Source organism: Vombatus ursinus, unplaced genomic scaffold, assembly GCF_900497805.2.
Source record: "Vombatus ursinus unplaced genomic scaffold, bare-nosed wombat genome assembly UNPS02014768.1, whole genome shotgun sequence".
Taxonomy (NCBI): Eukaryota; Metazoa; Chordata; class Mammalia; order Diprotodontia; family Vombatidae; genus Vombatus; species Vombatus ursinus.
In genome coordinates, this window is record NW_020954546.1 from 23,108,739 (window position 1) to 23,132,723 (window position 23,985).

The 23,985-nt window shown below is 41.3% G+C and overlaps 1 protein-coding gene across 1 annotated transcript in view; it reads left to right on the forward strand.

Moving 5' to 3' along the window:
* CRK (CRK proto-oncogene, adaptor protein) overlaps nucleotides 1-23,776 on the forward strand; it is a 24,469-nt gene extending 693 nt beyond the window's left edge. The window contains exons 2-4 of the mRNA XM_027861704.1: nucleotides 1-52; nucleotides 8,825-9,360; nucleotides 20,852-23,776. Of these exons, the coding sequence (XP_027717505.1) occupies nucleotides 1-52; nucleotides 8,825-9,360; nucleotides 20,852-20,989 (726 nt within the window). The 3' untranslated portion in view covers nucleotides 20,990-23,776. The remainder of the gene's footprint in view (nucleotides 53-8,824; nucleotides 9,361-20,851) is intronic.
* Nucleotides 23,777-23,985: the final 209 nt, after the last annotated feature.

The following is a 23,985-nucleotide window of genomic DNA, read 5'->3' on the forward strand; positions in this document are numbered from 1 at the left end:
GCCGCCGCCCCGCCGCTGCCCCTGCCGCCGGCTGCCGCGCAGCCTGGGCCCGGTGAGGGAGCGGCGCGGGGCCCGGGGCCGGGGCCGGGCGGGGGGAGGGCGCGCGGAGACCGAGGGTGCCCGGGACGGCCGCCCGGGGGGCGGGGATGGGGGTGGCGGGGCGGGGTGGGGGCTGGGAGCGGGCCCCGGGCTCCTGGAAGTGGCCTCAGATTCCAGCCCGTCCTTTTACGAGGAAACTGAGGCTTAAGCGACCCGCCCAGATGTCATTTCAGCCCCTCGGGCAACTTGTTGGCCTCGGACCGCCTGGAGCGTCCCCTCCCTGAACGTAGAGTGGGTTTGCTTTCCAGCCTGGGGCCTTCGGTCGGGATTAGGGGTCAGGAGGGCGTCTTGCAAATGAGGAAACTGAGGCCTCAAGTGCTTGACACTGTAACGACCAGAGGCATCATTTGATTCAAAATTTTTATTACAATTTTACTTTGAAATGAAGATTTTCATTCTGCTTCTATTTCCATTGTACTGTATCCTTCAAATTACTGAATCTTGACTTTTCACGATCCGATTTTCTCTTAGATGATTTTTCCCAAATGCTTTTTTTTTTTTTAAATTCAACATTTCTTTTCAGATCTGCATTCTCTTCCTCCCACTCTACTTGTAAAGCTTATTTTCCTCCATAGGGGGAAGGATGAATACCGCTTAACTCCTCAGAGGAGGCTTAGATGGAATCGTAGTGACTTGGTCTTTTTCTGCTTTGGGCCGCATTGATAGCCTAAGGAGTGTCTCTGCAGCAAAGGTCATGGTTTTCGGTTTGTTTTGTGGAGGTGGAGCTAGGACAAACTTCAGTGGTGGTTAGGTTATCAAAAAAAAGTTGAATATACTTCCAGAGACAACCCTCTTACTGAATGTGAGTGGACTTGAATTTTTCTTCATGGATTTAAGGTCTGGAAGGGATCTTGGAGGTCATCCATCCTGTCCAGTTTCCTCATTTTGCAGATGAGGAAAACTGAGGCCTAAAGTGGTTAGTTGACTTCTCCCAGGTTGTACAGGTATGATAGTACTAGACTTGAACCCAGTTCTTCTGGCTCCAAAGACTGCACTTTTCCTACTACGCTGCACTGCTCCTCTAACTTAAGATCTAATTGGCTACCACCAGGATACCTTTTACTGTATAGCACTGGGGGCTGTAGGCTATGGACAGACTGGATTTTCTGGGCATTTAGTGCCCAATGCTTCTCTTTGTTATCATCGTTGAGAGTTAAAGAAATCCCTATATGGTAGCAATATCTTAATTTGATGTTGCTGTTAGTGTAATAGGACAAGGATGACCTCTCCATTCTATTAACTGCTATGTATCTTGAAGCTGGATTCAAGCCAATCTCTGATTTGGAAGGAATCCTTTATATCTGCCTTTTAAAGTTTTAAATGTTCCTAACACAGACCATCTAAGGCCAGAAGTCAGGAGAACTGATGAATGCTGTCATGTTAATACAGAGCAACTGGTATTGGAGGGAATCAGTGACTCGAATGAGGAAGCAGTTTTTTAGTTTTGAAGTTGCTCACTTGAAATTTTTGCTTTTGAGTTTTTTTTCCAATGAAATCAGTTCGTAAAGCATCTCACCTTTTCCAGACTGATTACTGTCTTAGTAATTCAGTAGTGGGGCACAGTTATGCCACATGTCTAATGTTTGTTCACACTGAGTTTTTCTTCCTAGCCTTGAGGCAGTTTGTACGGGTATCTCGGGCTGTCCCTTACATAGTAAAATGGGCAAAGCTTCAGTTTTTCTCCGTGTTCTTTGACTTGATGGCCAAATGTGGAGATGAAGGCTAGGTGGATATCGGTAGTCCTCTTCGAATTAGGGTTTCAAATCTCAGTATCAGTATGTGCCTTGATAGAGGGCCCCTCCTTTTCAAAACATAAAATGCAACTCAGACACTTCCCTGGCCCAGCCAGGGACGTTAGGATTGTCACGGTTGTGTGATTAGGAAGGCACAGTTCACAGAGTGAAAAGCAGCCATGTTGCTTTCTACCACATTCTCTGTTTTCCGCTTCGTACATTTGATTTAGCTGTATTTGAAGGTTATTTCTGCTCTGGCTTTACTAATTTTTGAAGTCTTAGAGGAAGTTGGTTTGAATTTTGTTGGGGTAATCTGGAAGCTCTCTTGCCCATTTCAGGATCCCAATAGTGCTTAAAAGAGCATTGTAGTGGAGGAAAGAACACCTGGGAATGTGAATGGTTTGGTGCCTTTGCTCCCAGTGTGCCTTGTTTTGTTCAGTGCCCAAGTGGAGTAGAGGACTGAAGAAAAGCTGTCTCCAGCCCCCTGCCATCCTTTGTTTAGGGCAGGAAGGTGGGGTGGGGAAGGAAATCAAGAGCTTCTAAAAATCCTTGGCAGATTGGGTAAGAATTCAGTTAGAAAGATTTATGCAAATGATTGCTTTGGTCTTCTGTAAATAGGAACGTAGGCAGCAGCAGTTTCAGTTAACTTAAGTAAGTGTAGTTATGCTCCACACTTTTTTAGTTTGGGAACTTTTTTTAGTGTGGTATTAAGGGTTGAAGTTAGGGTTAGCAGTACATCAGGCTCCACTCTTTGAGGCTGGGCTTTCCAGTTGAGCAGCCCTGATACAGAATGAATTGTAGGATTTTAAAGCTGAGAGTTCTCTTAGAGATGATTTAGATCTACAGTCCTCTCCTCCCCAAGCAATTTCCAGCCTCTGGGTATTCAGTTTAATAAGTATTATACCAGTGTGCATTTACCTTTTCTTCTTCAACTTAATATAAATGTAAATATTGAGTGCCTATTACATTGCCAGATTCTAGTGTGAGAAATGGAGGATGCCATCTCCATTCTTGAAAAGATTATGGTTTAGTTGGGCAGATTGAATGTACATTTACAAAGTAACAAAGACAAATTGTGCAAATGATGCATGATAGAGAAAGAACCAAGATCAGACAGTGTAAATGCAAGAAGACTTGAAATAGGTGAATATTTATCACCTTAACAGCAAATATTAACCTTCCTATATATAAGGAAGGCGGGTAAAAAGGAATTTTATATGAAAAAGTATATCTTACATTTTAAAAGGTAGTAACAAAATCACCCTGCTTGTATTCATTCTGAACTCCTGGTTTTATAACAGGGTTTTTTTATGTTTTGTTGATGCTCTTTTCATTTGGGGGGGCATCACTATTACTTCACACGAGCGCAGTCCCACCCCCAGACTGAAGCCTGACTTAACAATTAAGTATAATTAAGAGAAATATACCGACTTATTGACTGTGTCGTAAATGTTTGTCTCATTCTGGATCTGTTGTCCACCAAGAGGTGGGAGGTATGCTTCATCAGTTTTGATTGGTCACTGTACTAAATCAGGGTTTTGAAGCCTTTGAAACTTGTTTTATATCATTATGCTCATCCTGTAAGTTGTTCTCCTGCCTAAGTTCATACTAGTCTCCCACATTTCTCTGAATTCATCATATTCATCATTTCTTAAAAGTGGAGTAATGTTCTGTTCCATTCCTATGCCACAATTCAGTCATTCCTCAAATGACAAGCACCCTCATTGTTTCCATATCTTTGATGTAACATATGGGGCCTTTCCATTTAGGTTATATGGAAAAGATGAATTATACATCACATTTTAAGGAAAGCAAGAGATATGGAGAGTGCTCATTGGCATAATAGGCAAAAAGAATTTTACACTATTTGATTGTGAACTCTGAGTGCAGGAAGCAGGTCGTCCTCATTTTCATATGGTTAGTGCTTACCATGGTGCCTCTTATACAGTAGGTGTTCAGTGACTGTTGAATTAGCATGTCTGAAGGCATGGGGATGAGGATGAATGAATGTGACTTAAGAGTTCATGCTTTGTCTAGATAATAGCATTTTGTGCCAGACAGATGCATTAGGGAGACTATTGACTACTCTCAACTGTTCCATTAGCATTGGGGTCATTTGCAGTGTTATCAGGTAGTCAGTGTTGCTCTTCATGACATTGTTAACTTCTGTGGGCCACTTAAGCTGTCTGTTTTGTCCTCGACCATCCCCACCTCTGGCCATCTGGCAACCTAGTCTTCATTTCTTATTTTTATATGTGTTTGCAGTCTCTTTGATTTAGAAAATGTCCTTGGGTCATTCTGTACATTCTGGCCAATGAGATAATTCGGAGGTTTCTAAAGAGACTTCGGTGATAAGGGGTCAAGTGCTGTTAGGGTAGGCCTACCATTTTAAGGAAGATAGAATTTTAAGAAAATTAAATTGCAGAAAAACTTAGTGTTGTGCTTAAGAGAACATGCTAGACCTTAGACTCTGTGGGGAAACCTTAAGTCAGCAATCCTTGTAGCTCTGAGTGTCCATCCTCAGTAGGGCCCCACTAATATCTAGGACTACCATTGGCAGGCTTAAGGCATAGTCAGGAAAGATGAAAGAAAAGGGAGTTGTAGATAAGGGGAGTGGGAGAAGTCCTGGGAGATAAAGACAGGGCCAGGAGGATAGTGTGTTACCAGCATTTGCTTCATGGGCTACTCATTGGGCCTGCTGCCCTGGCTTGTTCTCAGCACAAGTCTCAGATAGTTTCCATAAACCTTCCAGTGCCTGGGGCTGTCAGCCTGTAACCTGAAGACCCAAGTGTTTAGATGAAGTCCTGATGGATGACTTGAGAAGATATTTTTGCCCAGTGAAATAAAAAGCAAACTTTCAGAGAGTGATATGCATTGCTTTCCAGCAACCTGGTTGGAATCTAGCAAAAGTTTTATGTAAAAACATTTGATGCTAAGCTCAAGTGATAGGGTTAAAACTGGAGTTTTGGCTTTGAGTGCCAGGGTACCTCTCCTGCTAACACTAGTGTAGGTATGTGTGCATACACACACACATACACACCTCCTGTTAACACTAGTGTAGGTATGTGTGCATACACACACACACACACCTCCTGCTAACACTAGTGTAGGTATGTGTGCATACACACACACTTCTGCTAACACTAATGTATGTGTGCATACACACACACACACTTCTGCTAACACTAGTGTAGGTATGTGTGCATATACACACACACACTTCTGCTAACACTAGTGTAGGTATGTGTGCATACACACACACACACTTCTGCTGACACTAGTGTAGGTATGTGTGCATACATACACACACACCACCAACACACACGCTATTTTGGTCTGCCCCCTCTCTGCCCTCTGCTTTCTGGTGGTTTTGGTTTAAGAGGAGGAAGCGGTTTTGCTGGTCCTGATGCTCTTGAGAAGGGAAGAGAGGTTAAAAACGATTCATTGTAGGATAACAGGCTGATCTGTGACTTGCTTTCCATTGTGTTTCTCAACATGTGGAGAAAGGCCCAAGCCTTGGAGTCTGGGTAGCAGTTTTGTCCCTGACACATGAGACTTGTGAGCAAGTCCTTTAACTTCTTTAGTTCCCGGGCAGTTTTCCTAAAACCATAACTTGGAGATGAGCTGCCAGTAGACATGGAAGGAGTTTCCACACCTGAAGTTCTCCACACTCATGAAAAAGAACTAGACCAAACCCCTTCCCCTCCACCTCCCCAAAACTATTCTTATATGGAATTGCCAGTCAGAAGTCTGAGAGGAAAGAGTTGGGAACTTGATGCTTTGCATTTACATTTCTATAGTGTTTTGCAATTCTTTTTGGCCCGTGTTACCTTGCTTTTGCTTCTACATCTGTTGATGTTGCTGAAAGAAACCCAGGAACTGGGTCGCATTGGGACCAGCCTATATACCTTAAGACAAAATCAATAAGTGGTGGGTAGAAAAAGGAGATGAATCGGGCAGGCTTCATGTCCTGGGGAACTATAGGAGCCAATCTGGGTCCAGAGAGTCTGGTCTTTACAAAAGGCATTTCCTCTCCCAACCCTCTGCCCCTCACATCTTACCGTAGTCTTTAGGAAAATCAGGGGTAACAGTGATCTCATACCCCAAACAGAAGGAGCAACTTTTTGATACTTGGAGACAGTAACACACTTGGTCTCCTCAAGTTTTTGTACTGCATGCAATTTTATTCGTTAAAAAGAAATTATAAATTTCTTTAATGGAAGTCAGTGGCAAAATGGGATTCAGTGTTTAAAATAGGACTTAGCGTTGTGACCTGTCTCATTCTGGGATACTTACAAATGTACCCAGACCCTCCCTTCCCCAAGTGAAAAGGGAGGCTGGTGACAATTTTCCTGGGATGTAGGTAGTTGATTGAGGGCTTGAGAAAGTGATAGGAACCCGTTCATTCACCTCTGCTTGTCCGAAGCAGTGCCTGTCTTCTGATGGCTCTGCCTCAGCAGAACTCTTCTGTGACCCATAGCCTTGACTGTCCCAGACAAGGGAATGCTGAGTATAGCTCTCTGTTATTCCTATTAATTTTGTGTCTTAAACTTGGACAAAAGGTGTATAACAGCTTAGAATGAAGGGGGAAAGGCCTTGTTCTCTCCTGTGCCCAGAACCTTAGAATTAGAGTTACGATCTGTGACAGCCTCTCCAGCTGTAAGACCTGGGTTTTAGTTATTGCCTAAAGAGTGTCAGGTTCTCTACTGGGAGCTATCTGGGGCCACTTCTTTCTTGTTATTGGTCTGTGTCTGCTGTAGGTTTCTGGCCCAAGGCTTGGGGATCCACTTCATGGTCCTGGATTGGGGCCGCTACCCAGCATTCCTGGGTTTGGATTGGGCCTTGCCTGCTAACTAACTTGTTTCAACTTACAACCCTGAATTCCACAGATACACTTTGCTGTGCAAGGAATGTGTATTTACTCATGAGAAGTGCACTGTCCTTTAAATTAGGTCTTTGTTCTCCCATTATTCAGCTGGAGTGAAAAGAAAAAGCACTGCAGGACTCATTCTGAATTGTAGGCCTTTAAATCCATGAGTCCTTTCAGAGTTCATCATTTACTTTTCACCTCTTCCTACTAATGAAGTGAATTTTGTTTTAAAGACACATCTCTGTATTCTAGTTCTTTCTACACTTATATGGCATTTGTTTCTAATTTTTTAGTAATTCAGGGTTTTAAGGATCTGTACTTTCATTGGTTTGGGCATTCACTCTACCAATGCAAAGTGTCTCCATGACTTAGAAAGACGACTGAAAAAGTCATCACGTTGGCCAACCTGATGATGAGCCTCTCCAGATTTAGGTAGTCTGAGTCTCAGACAACAGGAATGCAGGCTAGAAGTCTGTCTCTGGACCTAGATTTATCAGAAGTCTTTCCAACTTGGACCTGCCCAAACCTGTTCCCTGTTGTCAAGAATCCAGGGACATGTCCACATTGCCATGAGGCATCCAAGGAGCTCTTTTGCTGTTCCTAATCAGCTCATTCCTTCTTGGTGTTGAAATCGTCTTCCCTTCCCCCAGTATATGACTTATAGGGCATCCAGGGACTTACTGGAGAGAGTGCATGGTCTGGGGTCAGGGAGACCTGATTTCCAGTTTGGCTCTGATGCTTACTAGCTGTGTGTGACCTTGGGCAATTAACTTAACCTTTGTTTGCCTCAGTTTCCTCGTGTGTAAAATGGAGAGAATAATAGCACCTCTGTCCCAGTGTTGTGAGGATCAAATAATTATAAAGCACTTAGCTCAGGACCTGACACATTGTAAGTGCTGTATTCGTGTTAGCTGTTAGTATTCCCGATTGGATTGTGAGCTCCTTGAGGGCAGGGACTGGCTTTTGCCTCCTTTTGTATACTCAGGGCTCACTGCAATGCTTGGCACATAATAGATTCTTAATAAATGTTTATTGATGGATTGATAACTTAGTTTTAAAGAGCTGGCTGGGACACTGAGACACTCAGTAACTTTCCTGTGGGTGCATAGACAAAGGCAGAGGCCTACATTTCAGTCTCTCCTCATGAGATAGCTTAGATTTGCATGTGGCTGGTTGAAAGCTACATCAGACTGGGGCAGTTTGTGGGGTGGGGTAGATGTCCAAGACAGAACTTGAGCCCAGATTTTCCCTATGCAATGTTACCTCTGTTATAGGATAAAAGCCTCTATTTCCTTAAATCTCTTATTAAAAGTAATTGATGACAAAGAATGATATAGATAAATAGATAAATAAATATAGATAAATTAAGGATCTTAAAGTTTAAACTATAATTTGATTTGAATACAAGTACCATACATCCAAACAAGATAAAAACAAGACATTTGTTCTGTTTCCCTCTGAATCTTTTATAATACTATTGAAAAGCTTGTATTTTTCATTCAGTGGCAACTTTGTTTTTTTATGTGGTTGAGTGTTCTTTGTCCTTGAATTTTAGAACCTGAGAGTAGAAAAGGGAGTGTGTTCTAAAATCCATTCTTTTCTGACAGGCTAAAATCATGTTTTGTGAAAATTCAGCTCTAAGGTTCTTTTCTTTAGTCCCTTGTTTTAGTTGTAGCAGTTTAATCTAACTGTAGCATTCACTGGTCTTCCTGTACTTCCTAGTTTAAACGTCTCTTCAGTCCTTTGCTGTCAATCTGATTGTCACATTGAGCTTTGGAATCTTTGGAATTGATTTTCCATAATGACCTTATGTGATTGCAACAGAGACATCTACTTAAATTTATTTTTTCAGGTGCTGAGAGTCTGAGTTTTCACAGATAATATTAGGAACAGAAATATCAGAGTGTGGGTTCTGTGAAACATGTTCTGTGTTGGGATTATCTCTCAGAGCACCAGGTTTTAACCATTTTGTGGGCATTGAGCTCTTTTCACTTGGTCATATATTCAGCCGTTATTTTACTAAGTTTCTTGGGGATTACATTTGTATTTTAAATTTCAGATCTAAAGTTTATTTTCAATGCAGTGGGTTCTTTTGAATAATATCCTGTTGTGTCTCTTTCAGGACTGAACCCCTCCAGACTCCGAATAGGAGATCAGGAGTTTGATTCATTGCCCGCTTTACTGGAATTCTACAAAATACACTATTTGGACACTACAACCTTGATAGAGCCCGTTTCCAGATCCAGGCAACATAGTGGAGTCATTCTCAGGCCAGAGGAGGCAGAGTATGTGAGGGCTCTCTTTGACTTTAATGGGAATGATGAAGAAGACCTTCCCTTTAAGAAAGGAGACATCTTGAGAATCCGAGATAAGCCTGAAGAGCAGTGGTGGAATGCAGAGGACAGCGAAGGCAAGAGGGGAATGATACCAGTCCCTTACGTCGAGAAGTATAGACCTGCTTCCGCCTCAGTGTCAGCTTTGATTGGAGGTAACCAGGATAATTCCCACCCACAGCCACTGGGTGGGCCGGAGCCCGGGCCCTATGCCCAACCCAGCGTCAACACTCCGCTCCCTAACCTCCAGAATGGGCCCATTTATGCCAGGGTTATCCAGAAGCGAGTCCCTAATGCCTACGACAAGACAGCCTTGGCTTTGGAGGTACATAATGGGCAAAACATAGAAAGAAGAGATCTGCTCCAGGGATCTCCCTTTCAGACATATTACAGCTTTGTAGACATGCAGTGCGAGAGCACCAGCATTGTGATGTTACTGTAGATGTCAAACCAATAACTAATGATTTAGGAGTTTGATGTTGGAGATGAATACTTCTTCGTAGAAAGCCTAACCTAGAATGAATAACCCTATAACCACTTGAAGCATGGCTACTGATTATTCTTCATTCTGATTGATTTCTTCTACTAAGTATACTTGGGCTAATTTCATAATAACCCCATCTTTATAAGAAATAACCTAAGAGTTTTCTCTTCTGCATTCTAATCTCTTCCTTGTTTTCTCTTTGTCCTTTTTAAAAGGTTTGGGGTCATTCACAGATTTGAATGTAATAGGCAGACTGTATTGTCAAAATTTTAAATGTCACATTTTTCCCAAATATAATAGTCTTAACATCATAGGGGTTGGTTTTCTCCAAATTTGGTTGTATTAACCAAGCAGCCAGATAAGAATGTCAGGAGGAAACTAAAGCTGTCAAACAGGTAAGGTGATCCATAGGGTGCCTATTTCCAGAAAAAGAAGGATATATTTTGGTTTCAAAGAACTTTGGGCTGCAGCCCTATTTAATTTTGCTTGTTTCTGTATTTCTCAGGTGTTTGCTAATTCCCTTCTGTAGGGTGTATTATCCTTGGCGGTGCATACTCTTCTGACCAATAAGGGCATTGTGTTGCTGCTTTTCTTCATCCTGTGGGATCCTTGTACATTCTTTTTGGGGGGTACATAGCAAGGCCAACATGGTTTCTTGATACTGCCTTTCCTGCAGAAGAGACCTGCATTTCAATCTCCATTCCTGAGATAAAACTGGGATTTGCATGTAACTGGTTGAAAAATAAGTCATTGGGGGTGAGGGGGGGAAGGCTGGTGCTTTTGATGATGGAAATGTTCCCGGTTTAATTGGAGCATCTTCAGATGCCTTTAATTTGAAGATGATGCCATTATGCTTGAATAGCCTTTAGGGTAGGACTGGGATACTTTTGAACTAAACCCTGTTGCTGCAAGCTTCTGGATTTGAAAAATTGTGGATTTTCATTTGGTGTTCCGACACGGTAGTGTACATTTGAGTATGTATGAAAGGTAACGTTAGGGAAACTTTTCTTATGCAGTTTTGTCCTGAAAAGTGAAAAAAATTTTCTGATTTATTTGATTTTAATCAGTTACGGAATTGGCTGTGTAATCAAAAGAAGAGTGCTGGAATGCTATCGATCCTGACTTGGGGAAACCAAAGGACTGCTTCCCATTCCTGAGCACTTTGTCCTAATTTTAGAATATTATAGCTGGTTTTAGCTTAATCACTTCATTGAGACCCAGATTTTGACTAGACATGATCCTTCCAGGATGGTAATAGAGAAATGTCTGAAGTTTAGAAAAGGAAAGAAAAGCTCACAATCTCTGGGTGTTTTCTTGAATGTGAACTCCTTGGGGACAGGAGCATTGGTTTCATATGGCTATAGAATTCAACATAGTCCTGTAGACAGGGTACTCAGGGTACTCGATGTAGGACTTAGAACTAAGCTGAATGTCTAAAATGTGAAGATAATAATGATACAGACTGGCTTATGTCCAGGAAATAGGTTAATAAGTCATTGCTTTTATTTCTGTGTCCTTTTAGTTTTAAAGATAATTGTTTAAGAGTTTTGGCTTTTATCATAAAGGCTTTAGCACTTAAAAGCAGTCTGGCTTATTATGAAATAGGAATCTTGTTAGATTAGAACATTTATGGTAATGTAAACACTTCTGCTGTTGGCCAGAATTAAGGTGAATGCTGATTAATAAATATTTAGCTTTAGGGATGAAAGTATTAAGAGAGTTCATGATTTTGTTTTTGTTTGTTTGGGTGTTGGTGTTGAGCCACATGTATTGATTGCTAGAGAGCATCATTACAAATTATGATAAATGCTGGTGGTGTGCATTTAAATGTGAAGTTAACTTTAGAGATTTAAAAAAAAAAACCAAACCTGGCTCATTGTTGTACTGTTATTTATCTGGCCTATGATTCTGTCTTATGTTCTGATCAGTCGTAGTAACCCTCTGGAGGGCTGGTCTTGAAATGATGAGGTACCTTAGAGGAGCTTTATTGTAATTCTGCCTTTGTAGGAGGAACTGGAGTTACTTTCAACCAGTGTTTGTGTGGAAGGTACCACACTAGGTGCTGGCTATATGAAGACAAAAATGAAACATTCCCTGCCTGTGAGGAACTTTTATTCTGCAGAGCAATTAAACACATGCCTAGATCAGCAAGTGCAAGGTAATTTGAGAAAGGGGAGAGCATTAACAACTGAGAGAGGCTAGGGGTAGAAGGAGGAATCATTGAAAGCCAGATGGAAAAAGTGCCACCTGAGCCAATCCTTGAGGGAACGTTAGATTTGGAAAAGACCTTGGAAAGTCATCTAGTACTTCATTTTATAGATGTATTCATTAGGATGATTTCTTTTTAGGATATGGTTATCTAGTGTTTGATGTCTCCTTTTACTCAGCAAATACTTGGAAGAGAGAGAGGGGGAGAGAATGTGTGTGTGATGAAGGTGATCCTATGCTACAACCTACAGCCCTAACTATCCCTCCCTAGAACTACAGATGTACTTGTCTGACAAGCCCTATAAATGATCCTAAAAGCAATTGTAGAGGAAGTTTTCATTCCTTTTTGCTCACTTCCTTGAATCATACCAAAGTAGCTGTAATAGTGACACCTTATTTTGTGGTTTGCAGATGTTGCCCTTCCTCTTATATATATTGATAGCACATCCTACTCTTGGAGTACCTCATTGGTATTCAGTAGCCCTGGCTTCTCAACAGTTCCCTCAGCTCTGTACCAGAACATCCTGGTGAGGGGCTATACCCTGGCACTTCACTCTTAGTAAATGGTATCATTTAAGCTTACAAATTAGAAGACTTTGCTGTAGGAGTGGGGCTTCTTTGGAAATAAGTTGTAGAAAAGTTCAGCATCTTGGGCCAGGTCTCCAGCACACAGATAAAGGGGCCATCAGTCAGCAAGCATTTATTAAGCACCTACTGTGTGCTAGGCATTAGGCTTGGGTGCTGGTGATACACATAAAAGAATGAGGCAGGGGCAGCTAGGCAGCGCAGTGGATAGAGCACCACTCCTGGAGTCAGGAGGACCTGAATTTGAATCTGGCCTCAGATACAATACTTACTAGTTGTGTGACCCTGGGCAAGTCACTTAACCATAATTGCCTCACCAAAAAAAATTAATTAAAAAAAAGTGAGGCAGTCCCTGCTCTTGAGGAGCTTAAATTCAGGGGAGACATGAACATAAATGTATAAACAGTAAATAATGCAGAATAAATAGGAACTGTAAGATAAGGAGGAAGGAAATACTTTATGTAGAAGGCAGTGTTGGAAAGAAGAGAGGTATTCTTGGGGGTGGAGGTGAGAAGAGCACTATACCACCAACAGCCAGGACTCATCTGGACCAGTGACAGGTGATGGCAGGGCATTGGTGGATCTTACTGAAAAAATGGCGGCCTGTTTTAAAATGCTCTGTCCCAAAGTTTGTTTGTTTAAAGGGTAAAGATTCTGGCAAGCTTATCATTAAACCTGTTTATAGTCAGTAGGATAAGCCAAACAGGAATCTCACCTGAAGAAAAATTCTAAATACACACAATAAGAGCCCTTGTGGTCCTTAATTTCCTCATCTGTAAAATGAAGAGATTTGTTCCATTTGCATCCACAGTACTTCACTTAGTGCCTTCCACATCCTAGGCTTTAAAGAAGGGTTTTGTTTTTTGATTGTAACCTGCCTTACTAGATAGCCTCATAGGCCCCAGTGAAAAGAGGGCAGTCCCACTATGTAGTAATGAACTCCTAGGAGAATGTGTTGTTACTTCTTGGAGACCCACATTCTTGTGGACCTTTGGTTCACATGTACCTTGTGGAAAATTAGTGGAGTGGATGAACAGATAACTGAGAGACAATTCTCTCTGTCCATGAAGAAAGGGTGAATCTCTGTTGTCTGGGTGAAAACTGCAAGTCCCTAGTGCTTCCGAGTTAACTATTGCAGGGCAGCTATAAGTTAGCTGTCTCTGGAATGGATGTCACTATAGATAACTGAACTGAGCATGGGTCAGTGCTTGAGCAGCTTTACTTTGCTGTCTTTTGGAACCTTCCCTAGGTAATGGATTGGAGGCCACAGAGTGGAAAGGGCACTAGCTGGTCAAGTCATTTAGCCTTCTGTAGGCCTTAGTTTCCTCATGTGAAATTAAGGGAGACTTTTAAGCTAGACTGTAAAAAGATCTTCATTTTCATAATGTACTGTGTCCTCTGGTTCTGTGTCTCAGAGGATGTTAGAATACCTGCAGGGACACGAGATTCCAGACTGCTTAAATTAAAAAATTAAGATGAAAAATGTCCCAAAAGATTGTGTCATGCTATCTTTCTTTTCTTCCCTGAGAAAGGTAGGCTTTGTAGCTGCCAAGGCAAAGAAATGTTGTCCGATCCACGTCCTGTCCTTGGAGGTTTGATGTGATGCTTGTACTCTTTCCCCTAGAAGTAGGCCAGTAAGGACTGACAGAAATAATTTTTTAAAAAATTTTTTCATTTCTTCCCTCTTTCCTCCATTTGTTTAACAGAAAAAGAAAACCCCTCATAACAATTATGTCTAGTCAAGCAAAGCAAATTCCTACATCATCCACATCCAAAAATGTAAGTCTTATTCTGCACCCTGTGTCCATTGCTCTGTCAGGAGGTGTGGGAGCATCATGCTTCATCAGTCCTCTGAAATTGAGGTTTGTCATTGTGGTGATCAGAGTTCTGAAGTCTTTCAAAGTTATTTTTCATTATAATCTTATCATTTCTGTATACATTGCTCTCCTGGTTTTACTTGAGCTACTTTACATCAGATCATAGAGCTCTTCTAGTTATCTCTGATAACTGTCCATTTTATTATTTCTTAAGGTACAATAATCCATTACATTTATAGACCATACTTTGTTTAGCCATCTTCCAGTTGATGGACACTTCCTTTAGTTTCCAGTTTTTCACTACTACAGAAAGAACTCTTTCTTTGATATCTTTATGGTTTTGGCTTATAAGCACAGTTGAGAGACTTTATGGAAGTAATTTAAAATTGCTTTCCATAACGGCTGAACCAGTTCACAGCTTGGCCAATAATCCATCCATGTAATTAATGTTTTTGTTTCCCCAAAGCCCTTCCATTTTCCTTTGTGGTCATCTCTGCATATCAGATAGATGTGAGGTAGAGCCCCAGATTTAGATATTATTTATTTACTTATCTATTCATTTCTCTGTTTTGGGGTGTGTGTGGCAAAGAAGGTATATGTTTTCAAGGAGATGGACTGTAAATTTTGCATATCCTTTGGATTGTTGTAGTTTTTGCTTTTCTTCAGCCATATTTATTTATTTATTTCTTAGGTGTGGTATTCTAAAACAAGATCATTATAATGTACAGGTTTGCTTTTTTGTTTGTTTTATTTCATGCACATTTTTGTGCCTAAAGGCTTAGGAGCTTTTGTAGCAAGGCTGGATCATAGAGACCTGGATGTTACAATGGCTGATCCTCCTGTTAGGGACAGGAAGTAGAAGAGAGTCAGATGGGCTTATGTTGTGGATATAGGTGGTAGAAGAGTTTTCACAGATAGTGTCTTAATTTCACAGACTCTTGGATGTTAGAGTAGAAAGGAACTTAGAGATCATCTCATTTTATAAATGAGGATCAGGCCTGGAGAAGTGACTTGCCCAAGACTACCCTGTTTCTTTCCCCGGGATATTCAATACCAATCTCATTTGGGTTACTTCTTTATTGAGGATCCCCTGAGTTATCTTTGGCCCCTAAGGCCAGCCTACATTTGACCACCTTCGAAGGAGGGACCATGAGAAGCTTTGGAGATGCCAAAGCCTAAAGAAGGCAAAGTGCTCCCTGGGTCTCGAAGCCTCCTGCAGGTGACAGTGGGGAACCTTTTCCCTTTGTCTTCCCTGGAGACTCTGTGGAGTGAGATCATAGATTTCTTTCTTAAGAAGGGCTCACTCAGGCTTATCTGCCATAGCATATGGTGCAGAGGGCTTAACAGCCTAAAAACCAGAAAGGAGAAAGTCAGCTCTGCTGCCAGCTTGTTGGGCAGATTTGGTAGTCTTCAGCAGTGAAAGCAGAATTAGTCTTGATATTTCTGACTCTTCCCTGATAATCATGTGAAATAGTCTTTCCATGAACTGTAACCTGCATTTAGACACCAGAGCAACCACGAGTTGCCGTTGGTATTTTCATAGAAGAGCACATTCCTTTGTCTTAAGGTTGTAGCATCATGAAGGCAAATACTAGGTTTTGTCTGTGCTGAATTAGGAAGTGGTGCACATGGTTCCAAACCACATACATCTTCCTTATCTTCCTCTAGCCCTCCTTTCCCCCCTCCCTCTTCCCCTAATCCTTTCCTTCCTTGGTGGAGGACAGGACAGGACAGGAAGGGGGATGGGAAGACACTTGAAGAACTGTAAGCATACCGGGATGAAGTGTTCTTTCTCGCACTTCCTGAGGGATCAAGGAGACAGACACACACACACACACACACACACACACACACACACACACACACACACACACACCCACCCACCCACCCACCCACCCCCTCTACTCTGTGAAAGTGGTTGGCTCTGGGTAGAGAAATGAGTATTCATTAAGTGACTCTCTAACTAGTAACAAGCAAAGAATTTAATGAGCAGTCTTGGGAGGACTGGTTGAAGGGAGAATACTCAGGGCAAGAAGCTTCTCATTCTGGTGTCTGCCTGTGAACTTTTGGCTCCTAGATAGGCTAAGTGAGCCACTCCCTCTGATCCCCTTTGTTGTTCTGGATCTCAGTGGTTCTCTTCAGTCCCAAATTGCCTCCAGAATCTCTCACAACCACCAGCAAACCTCTCGCCTCATTTTCTTCTTGTGTTTCTTAGTAGAAACATTCTTTAGGGCAGTTACCTGGGACTTACAAAAACTGAGGCCCAAAGAGGTGTAACTTGACTAGGGTCAAGTAGTTGGTGGTAGAGCTGGGGCCTGAACTGAAGTCTCTGAGGCCATCCCCTTGAGGGGATTGAATAGAAATGGTGGGCGGATAGACCCTTTAGGGCAAGGGTTCTTCACCTTTCTGTGTTGTGGACCCCTTGGACAGTCCAGTAAAGCTTATGAACCCCTTCTCAGAATAATGATTTTAAATGCGTTATGTAAAATGCATGGAATTACAAAGGAAATCAGGTACTGGGAAATGAAGTTCTCGAAATATTTCAAAAACAAAACAAGCCAAGCTCACAGAGCCCAGGTTAAGAACCCCTGCTTTAGAGTGTTTTACAGCAAAGAGAAATGAGGGCCATTAAACCACTCATAAGGATTTCTGCAGGCCTTGTATTGACTTAGAAAACCACATATTAACATGATCTAGGTTTCGTTTTTAATTTTATTTTGTTGAATATTATCTGGCACGGCAGCACTCCAAAATATTGTGGGCTACATGGTTTGGGGATCTCTCTGTTTTATAGCATCACAGAATTCGGAGCATATGGAAACGTAAAGTACAAACTTGTTCCTTAAACTCAGGTTTCGAGAAGGAACATAACTCAAATGTGGGGTCATAGCTAGTAAACGTCAGAATTAAAATTTAAACCCAGTTTTCTTCCTTTTTAAGCTTTATTGATGCTTTTGGTTTTTTACATAGATCATTTCATAGTACCCACTGAACCTTCCCTTATAACAAAGGAATTCAGGCAAGCAGATATGACCAGTGAGGGGGCGTTGTCTGATAGCCCTCCCCCTTCATCTCTTTCCAGCTTCCAGGGGAGAGCAGTGGTTTTTATCTGTTTTCTTGGTCGTCCCTGTCCTCTTGTCCACTACCCCATTCTGCCCCTCCTTTGAATGTCAGCCTTCTAAGTCAAGGGATGGATGTCGTTTTATATTACTCTGCATATGGCATTCAGTGGGTGCTCGTCAAATGCTGTAAATAAATGACAGACAAAAAAGGGAAAGTGGAATGTACGTGATGGTAGTTTGACCTTAACACAGCATGTGACTCGTCTGACCGGAGGCATTGACTTCAATGGCTTGTGCGTAAGCACTGTGTATGAGGGTGGGAGTGGGAGGGAGGCCTAGCTGTATCTAATGATCACAGATTTGAGGAGGGGTGACTGAGAGGAGTCTTGGTATTGAAATACAGAATTGCTCCCTAAAGGGGTGAAAAGGCAGCAATAAAAACCCTGGTGAGTTAGGACTGAGCTAATACAAATGGCAAGAAACTAGACTCAGGGTGCTGTTTGTGGCACGATCCTAGCAGGCAAGTATCCTCTCCCCTTGCCCAGGGTTTCTTTCCTTTCTGAGTATCTGCATATTGAGCTATTTCATTTTCTCATCTCTTAATGTTCCCAGTCTATGCCGCATTCTTGGTGCCTAGAATCATAAGCCTTAGCTCCCATATGTATGTCTATATGATATATAGATATAGATATCAACCACTGTGAACACATTTCAGAGTTCTGGACTGTTCTCTGGGAAGTCATGGCCTAAGGTACCTGATGAATTTATGTGAGAAGTGAGGTTGAATTCTAGGGCAAGGCTTGAGGCCCAGATTCTGGTTCCTTTGATTGTGCTGTGTGAGTGTTGCTTCCTTGCTTTTATTGACTGAAACTGGACTCAGAGTCCTGTGATACCCTCATTCTTTGTCAGTTTTCAGGGTTGACAACAGGATCAGTAGATTTGTTTTTGTCAAAAAAGTGTGAATTTGTGGACAGGGGCTTATTTTCCCAGAAGGACTTAATTGTTTCTTCACCACAGACTGGAAAACATTGGGGAATAAGCTCCTCATAACAACCCCTCAATCTCTCCTTGTAGATCTTTGTCTGTCTTAAATCACAAGGTCCTTGAATGTTAGAACTAAAAAGGACACTGGCCTCCTTGCTTGCTGATTTAGTCTCCTGACATTTTCTGACTTCCCCGATGGCTGGAACTCTCTCTCCTCACCTCCTGACTCCTGGCTTCTCTGACTGAAGCTAGCTAAAACCCTCCCTTCACTAAGAAGCCTTTCTCAGCCCTCCTTATTCGTAGCGTCGTCCCTCTGAGATTATCTCCAATTAATCCTGTAAGTTGTTTGAATATGGTTTTTTGCATGTGGTTTTCTCCCTTTAAACTTAGCTGCTGGAGAGTAAGGGACTTTTCGGGGTCTCTCTTTGTACTTAGCACAGTGCTTGGCAAGTGATTGTTGACTGCACTTTAGAGTTCCTCTAGTCTAAACCTCATTTGTAGGTGAGCAAAGGAGGCCCAGAGACGCAGATGACTTGTCTGTGGTCTTACTGCCCCTGAGCTCATGTTCATTACATTGCACCATCTGTTTTATAAGCAGAAAATATTTGGGGTCCTTGAACTGGTAAACGTGCCTTTTATAGGGCTAGTTACTTTTTAGAAAGTACTCTGTGTAGGGGCAGCTAGGTAGCACAGTGGATAGAGTACTGGCCCTGGAGTCAAGAGGACCTGAGTTCAAATCCAGCCTCAGACACATAACACTCACTAGCTGTGTGACTCTGGGCAAGTCACTTAACCCCAATTGCCTTACCAAAAATAAAACAGAAAAGTACTCTGTGTGTTTGTATGTACACATATGAAACCACTTTCCCCCAAATCCCATCTCTTCCCTTTCCACTCCCACATACCCTGGCCAGGCTTCAAAATCTCTATAGATGTATTGTACCAGTACTTAACTGTCAGTGTTCTGTAGAAGTTATCAGTGAGCTGGCTTTTGTGGCAGTTTAATCATTCATGTAATTGGCTTGAATCCACTTAAGGATTAATTACTGAATGTATCCTTCCAGTTACCTAGGTTCGAAGTTACCCTTCACTCTTCCCTTTCCCCTCTCCACAGGTCCCATCAGTTGCCAACATTTGTTGATTCCACCTCTGCAGCATCTCACCTCTGAAACCCCTGCAGTCACAAAGCCCCCACTAGTTCAGGCTCTCATCCATCACCTCTGTCCAAGCTCTCATCTTTCTTCTGGATTATTGCAGAGATCCTCTGCAGTTGGTCTGAGTTAATTTTTCTGCATTGGTCTAAACATGTCACTTCTTTGTTCAAAAAAACACCAGTGGATCTTTGTTCTCTAAGACTGTTTTCCGTGCCAAGGATAACTCCTTTCTTATCTCTCCTTGTTAGAATATCTAGCTTCCTTCAGAACTCTGCTTAAGCTATGTCTCTCCGTGAATGGCTGTCCTGATTCTCCTTCTGGGAATTACTTTGTATGTACTGATCCTGGGAATTACTTTATTACTGTTGTTTCTCCCCAGTAGAAAGGAAGCTCCTTGAGAGTAGGGACTATTCCATCTCTGCGTTCCTAATGCTTCACATAGTAGGTGCTTAACAAGTTTTGGTTGAATTTCTAAAAAGTTGACAGCAATGAACACTTGTTGCTTTCTGGACCATTGAATTCTTTGTAGCATTTGCCACTATTTGAACGTTTAGATTGAATTGAACTTTGTTGTATGTGGTAAGAAAATTAAAATGTGCCTATAGATCTCCATGTTTTTTCTCTTTTAAGACATCAGTAATTAAGTGACTGTTGTGGAGTTCTCTTGGAACAGATAATTGTATGACCTTAATCTTGCCAGCATTTAGTATTCCCGGTCCAGGAATGGGCATATGTTTAGACTAAAATTTTTTCTGTCAAAGCAAGACAATGTGGCATTATCCATTAAGCCATCTGATTGTTAGAAGCTTTTAAAAAAGGCAAAGCAGGAAGAACGACAATTTATTTATCTCTGCTGGAAAATGAGAGTGTGGAGGCTGACAGTCACATTAGGAAGCAGCCTCAAAGATAGATCACAGCGTGGCTGCAGGAAGTGCCAGGCTGGGGGGCGCAGGGGATGGTGTTGCTCCTTACCTGCTGAGGTGGAATAAATCTTGGTGGGGAGACCATTTTATTCTGTATTTGAATCAGGACTTCATGGCAATGAGTTGGCATTGCCTCCCTTAATTACTTCTGAGGTCCTTTGAGCCTGGCAGATTTTGCTCAAGTAGGACAGTGATCTGGGGTCCTCACAGTTTGTTTGGGCTGCTTTCTACACTGGATCAGGCCATGGGAATACAGGCTAGAAATTTAGGCTAATGTAGTAGTTGAAAGATACAATTCTTGTTCAGTGAATTATCTTTAGACATTTGGAATTCTAGATGTTACTATTTTCCAGAATTGTTCTCTTTTTTCCTGTTCTTAGTGTTTCTTAGACATACCCCTTTTGTATTAACCATAAGAAATCAGCCTAGTGAATGAGGCTGGGCTGCTGGCAATCGGCTGTCTGAGGCAGTGTCTAAGCTTTTTGGTCAAGTCAGCACCAAAATAATCACATGGGAAGGTCTTCCTAACCAGAGTACTGAGATTGTTAGCATCCATTCTTAAACTGTAATAAAGTGCTTTCCTTGTTCTCATCCTGCAGGTCGGTGAGCTGGTAAAGGTCACGAAGATTAATGTGAGTGGCCAGTGGGAAGGGGAGTGTAATGGCAAACACGGGCACTTTCCGTTCACGCATGTCCGCCTGCTGGATCAACAGAATCCTGACGAGGACTTCAGCTGAGTGTAGCTCAACAGTTTTGCTGACAGATGGGAACAATCTCAGTTTTTTTTTTTTCCAACTGCCATCTATACAATTTTCCTACCGATGTCAAAAGCAGTATAGTTTATATATAAGCATTCTGTTACCCATGATCTCCTGGGACTGAACTACTCCATGCCTAACCTTGGTTCACAATATTCAGGGTACGAAACTGGATGGCTTCTGGGTCAACTTATAAAATCACTGATTGTAGGTGGTAATGGCTGTTGGTCAGGCATACTCTTCCACCCTGCCTGCATATCGTGTAAGGGAGAGGAAGCAACATCACACTCTGTTGAACACTGAATTTTGTTTATTTTTTCCCCCCAAAACCAGTCATATGGGTTAAGTAGCTTGCTCCCTTACTCTCAGGCAAAGCAAATCAACCTTAGGAAAATTGATGGACAGGTAGGAGTGTTGCACCCTGGTTATTATCCTTATTTACTTTGTGGTTTTGTGTTTTCATTCTCAATCCATACCATAAATGGTTATAGACTGTGTTTTTTCATCATGAAGAAATTGTGCACAGTGTGATTAGGAACTTTTAAAAAATAAAAGGTTACCCTGACCTTTGGGATTGCTTTATAATTTACAGAAAATGACCACTGTAAGGCATACTCTGACATTTCAGATCCTAAGATTTTTGAGGACACTACTCGAGGCATATGTCTTCCTTTCTAGTCAATGCTTCTTATTTTTTCTTAGGATTGGTTTAATATTAAATTTGTTCTGCTAACACATGGCATTCTTTTTTCCCCTAAACCTACAGATATGTAACTTATGAGAACTGTAGGTTTAAGAACCAGTTGTGAAGTAGAATGTGCAGAGCACTGGACTCATTAGCACACAGCTTTAAGCCAGTATTTGGCTCAGTGGACAGACAGGCCCTGCCCTCCCTCCTAAGGGGGAAAAATGGGTCCCAGGTGTCAGGAACTTAACTTACACTTGCTTGGCCCAGTCAGGGCCCAAGTTGGGGCCTACAGGGAGTCTCTTGAATTCCTGTACACAGTCTTTGGAGTGAAAGGACCAATCACTTAAGACTATTACATGAAAGGTTTTGGGGCCAAGTCCAGTCTTCTGCTTATGTGTCCCCTGCATTCAAGGCAGCAGGATTTAGTGCTTGGAGCAGTGCTTCTGAACCAATCATGACAACAACTTGTGGATGAATCATTGTACATGGGCCAGATCAGTGCTTGAAGTAGCTCACATGTAAACTGGCTGAATTATCAGCTGTCATTGTTTTTCTTTGTGTTCAGATATAGTTTACAAACCTTACTAACCATGATATTGGTGATTTTCTTATTGGGTGAGGTGTTCCAAGTACACAGTTATGACCAAAAATGTTCTAGAACACTTCAAGTACGCAAATCCAGAACGTAGTGCCTGGTACATGAAGGTGCTTAATAAATGCTTGTTGATTGATCATGAGGCTTTTATAAATGTTTTAAAAAATGTGTCAGAGACACACACCCCAAAAAAAGGAAGTGATTTTAAAGTACGTCCACTGAGATGACTTCAGATGCTTCAAAGGTTCCTGGCAGATGGATATGAATTGAAGCCAGTGGAGGACAATCGATTCCCACTTGTCCCTGCTTAATTACAGGGAACAATGGTGTGGATAACATAAACACATTTACATTTGGCCTTGTAACACGTGTTTTATTAAATTTTTTTATTTGTTTACCTTCCTAATCATGTTTTCATAGGTTAATAAAGGATAGAGTTTGTGATCGCTGAGCATGCCAAAAGATGGTGGAGGGAAAGCAAGCATCCCAGAATCATGCTGTGTGACGATTGAGGGGAAGTCTTGAGTTAGTGAGAGAATCCAGTGCAAATATCTGAGTTGACTGTAATTAAGATAATAGTTTTACCTCACACTACAGTAAAACTTGAGAGACCTTTAATCTTCAGTTTTTCTTTATGTGTTAGCACAGTGCTATGCACATAGGCACTCAGTAAATGATTGAATTATTAGATTTAACTCATTTTGTTCTGCTTTGTCTAATTGGTTAGTCAGGTTTCAGTGAATGAACACAGATTGTTAAAACATAAACGCGTATTAACTCAGTGCTATTTCCCCGGAAGTATGGTATTTGAAAAATCTTTGTGGATAAAACTGTCAGACCCGATGGGGAACTTTGTATTTTGCTTTGCATTTGACTTTCAGATTGGCTTGTAATGGTTATATAATTTTGTCACATGTAAAATTACCGGAACCCACATTTTTGCCCAAATCATGAGCATTTTTAATGGTTGGTTGTCTGTGACCATAAAAGCAGGGATTCTTCTATTGGAACATTAAGATTTGGTTATGCATGGGCAGTTGATGGACCTCAAGAAATCAAATGTCTTCTATAAATGCTCTTCGGAAGCAAAATATTAGTACACTATTTAATTGCAAATGTGCATTACATCACAGAGCAAAAGAAAACTTTAATTGGCTGCTATTGTTTTATATAATCTCCTTTCAGCAAAGCCCATTCTTTCATTATTAATGTTTGACATGATTAATTCTGATTAATTTGTTGGAATTCTTCTTGTTAATAATGCAAATAGATCATTTTTAATTATCCTTTAGTAACATTTCACTGTTAATGGTTTGGAAAGGGTGATAAGCAAACCAATTTGAAACAAAATATAAACATGTGCCATTGTATTATAACACTATACACTTTCTTGACAGTTAAAAATCTTTTTTTAAAAAATTTTTTTTTGTAGCATGTAATGTATATGTTTATATATGTAGTAAATAAAAATATGGCCAAATGATTGGCTTGGTGATCTTTTGGGTGAGAGTTATCTCTGGAGTTCTTTATAAGTTTATACACACAAATGCATTAAGTCAACATTTGAGCACAGTATTGAAGAGAGATAGAAATGGTCCCCAAATAACCTTGGTACAATTAACAAGACAGCTTAATAATGTTAAATACAAATTAATCTGAGAGTGATTAGGGATGTATGATAGTTGCCATCAA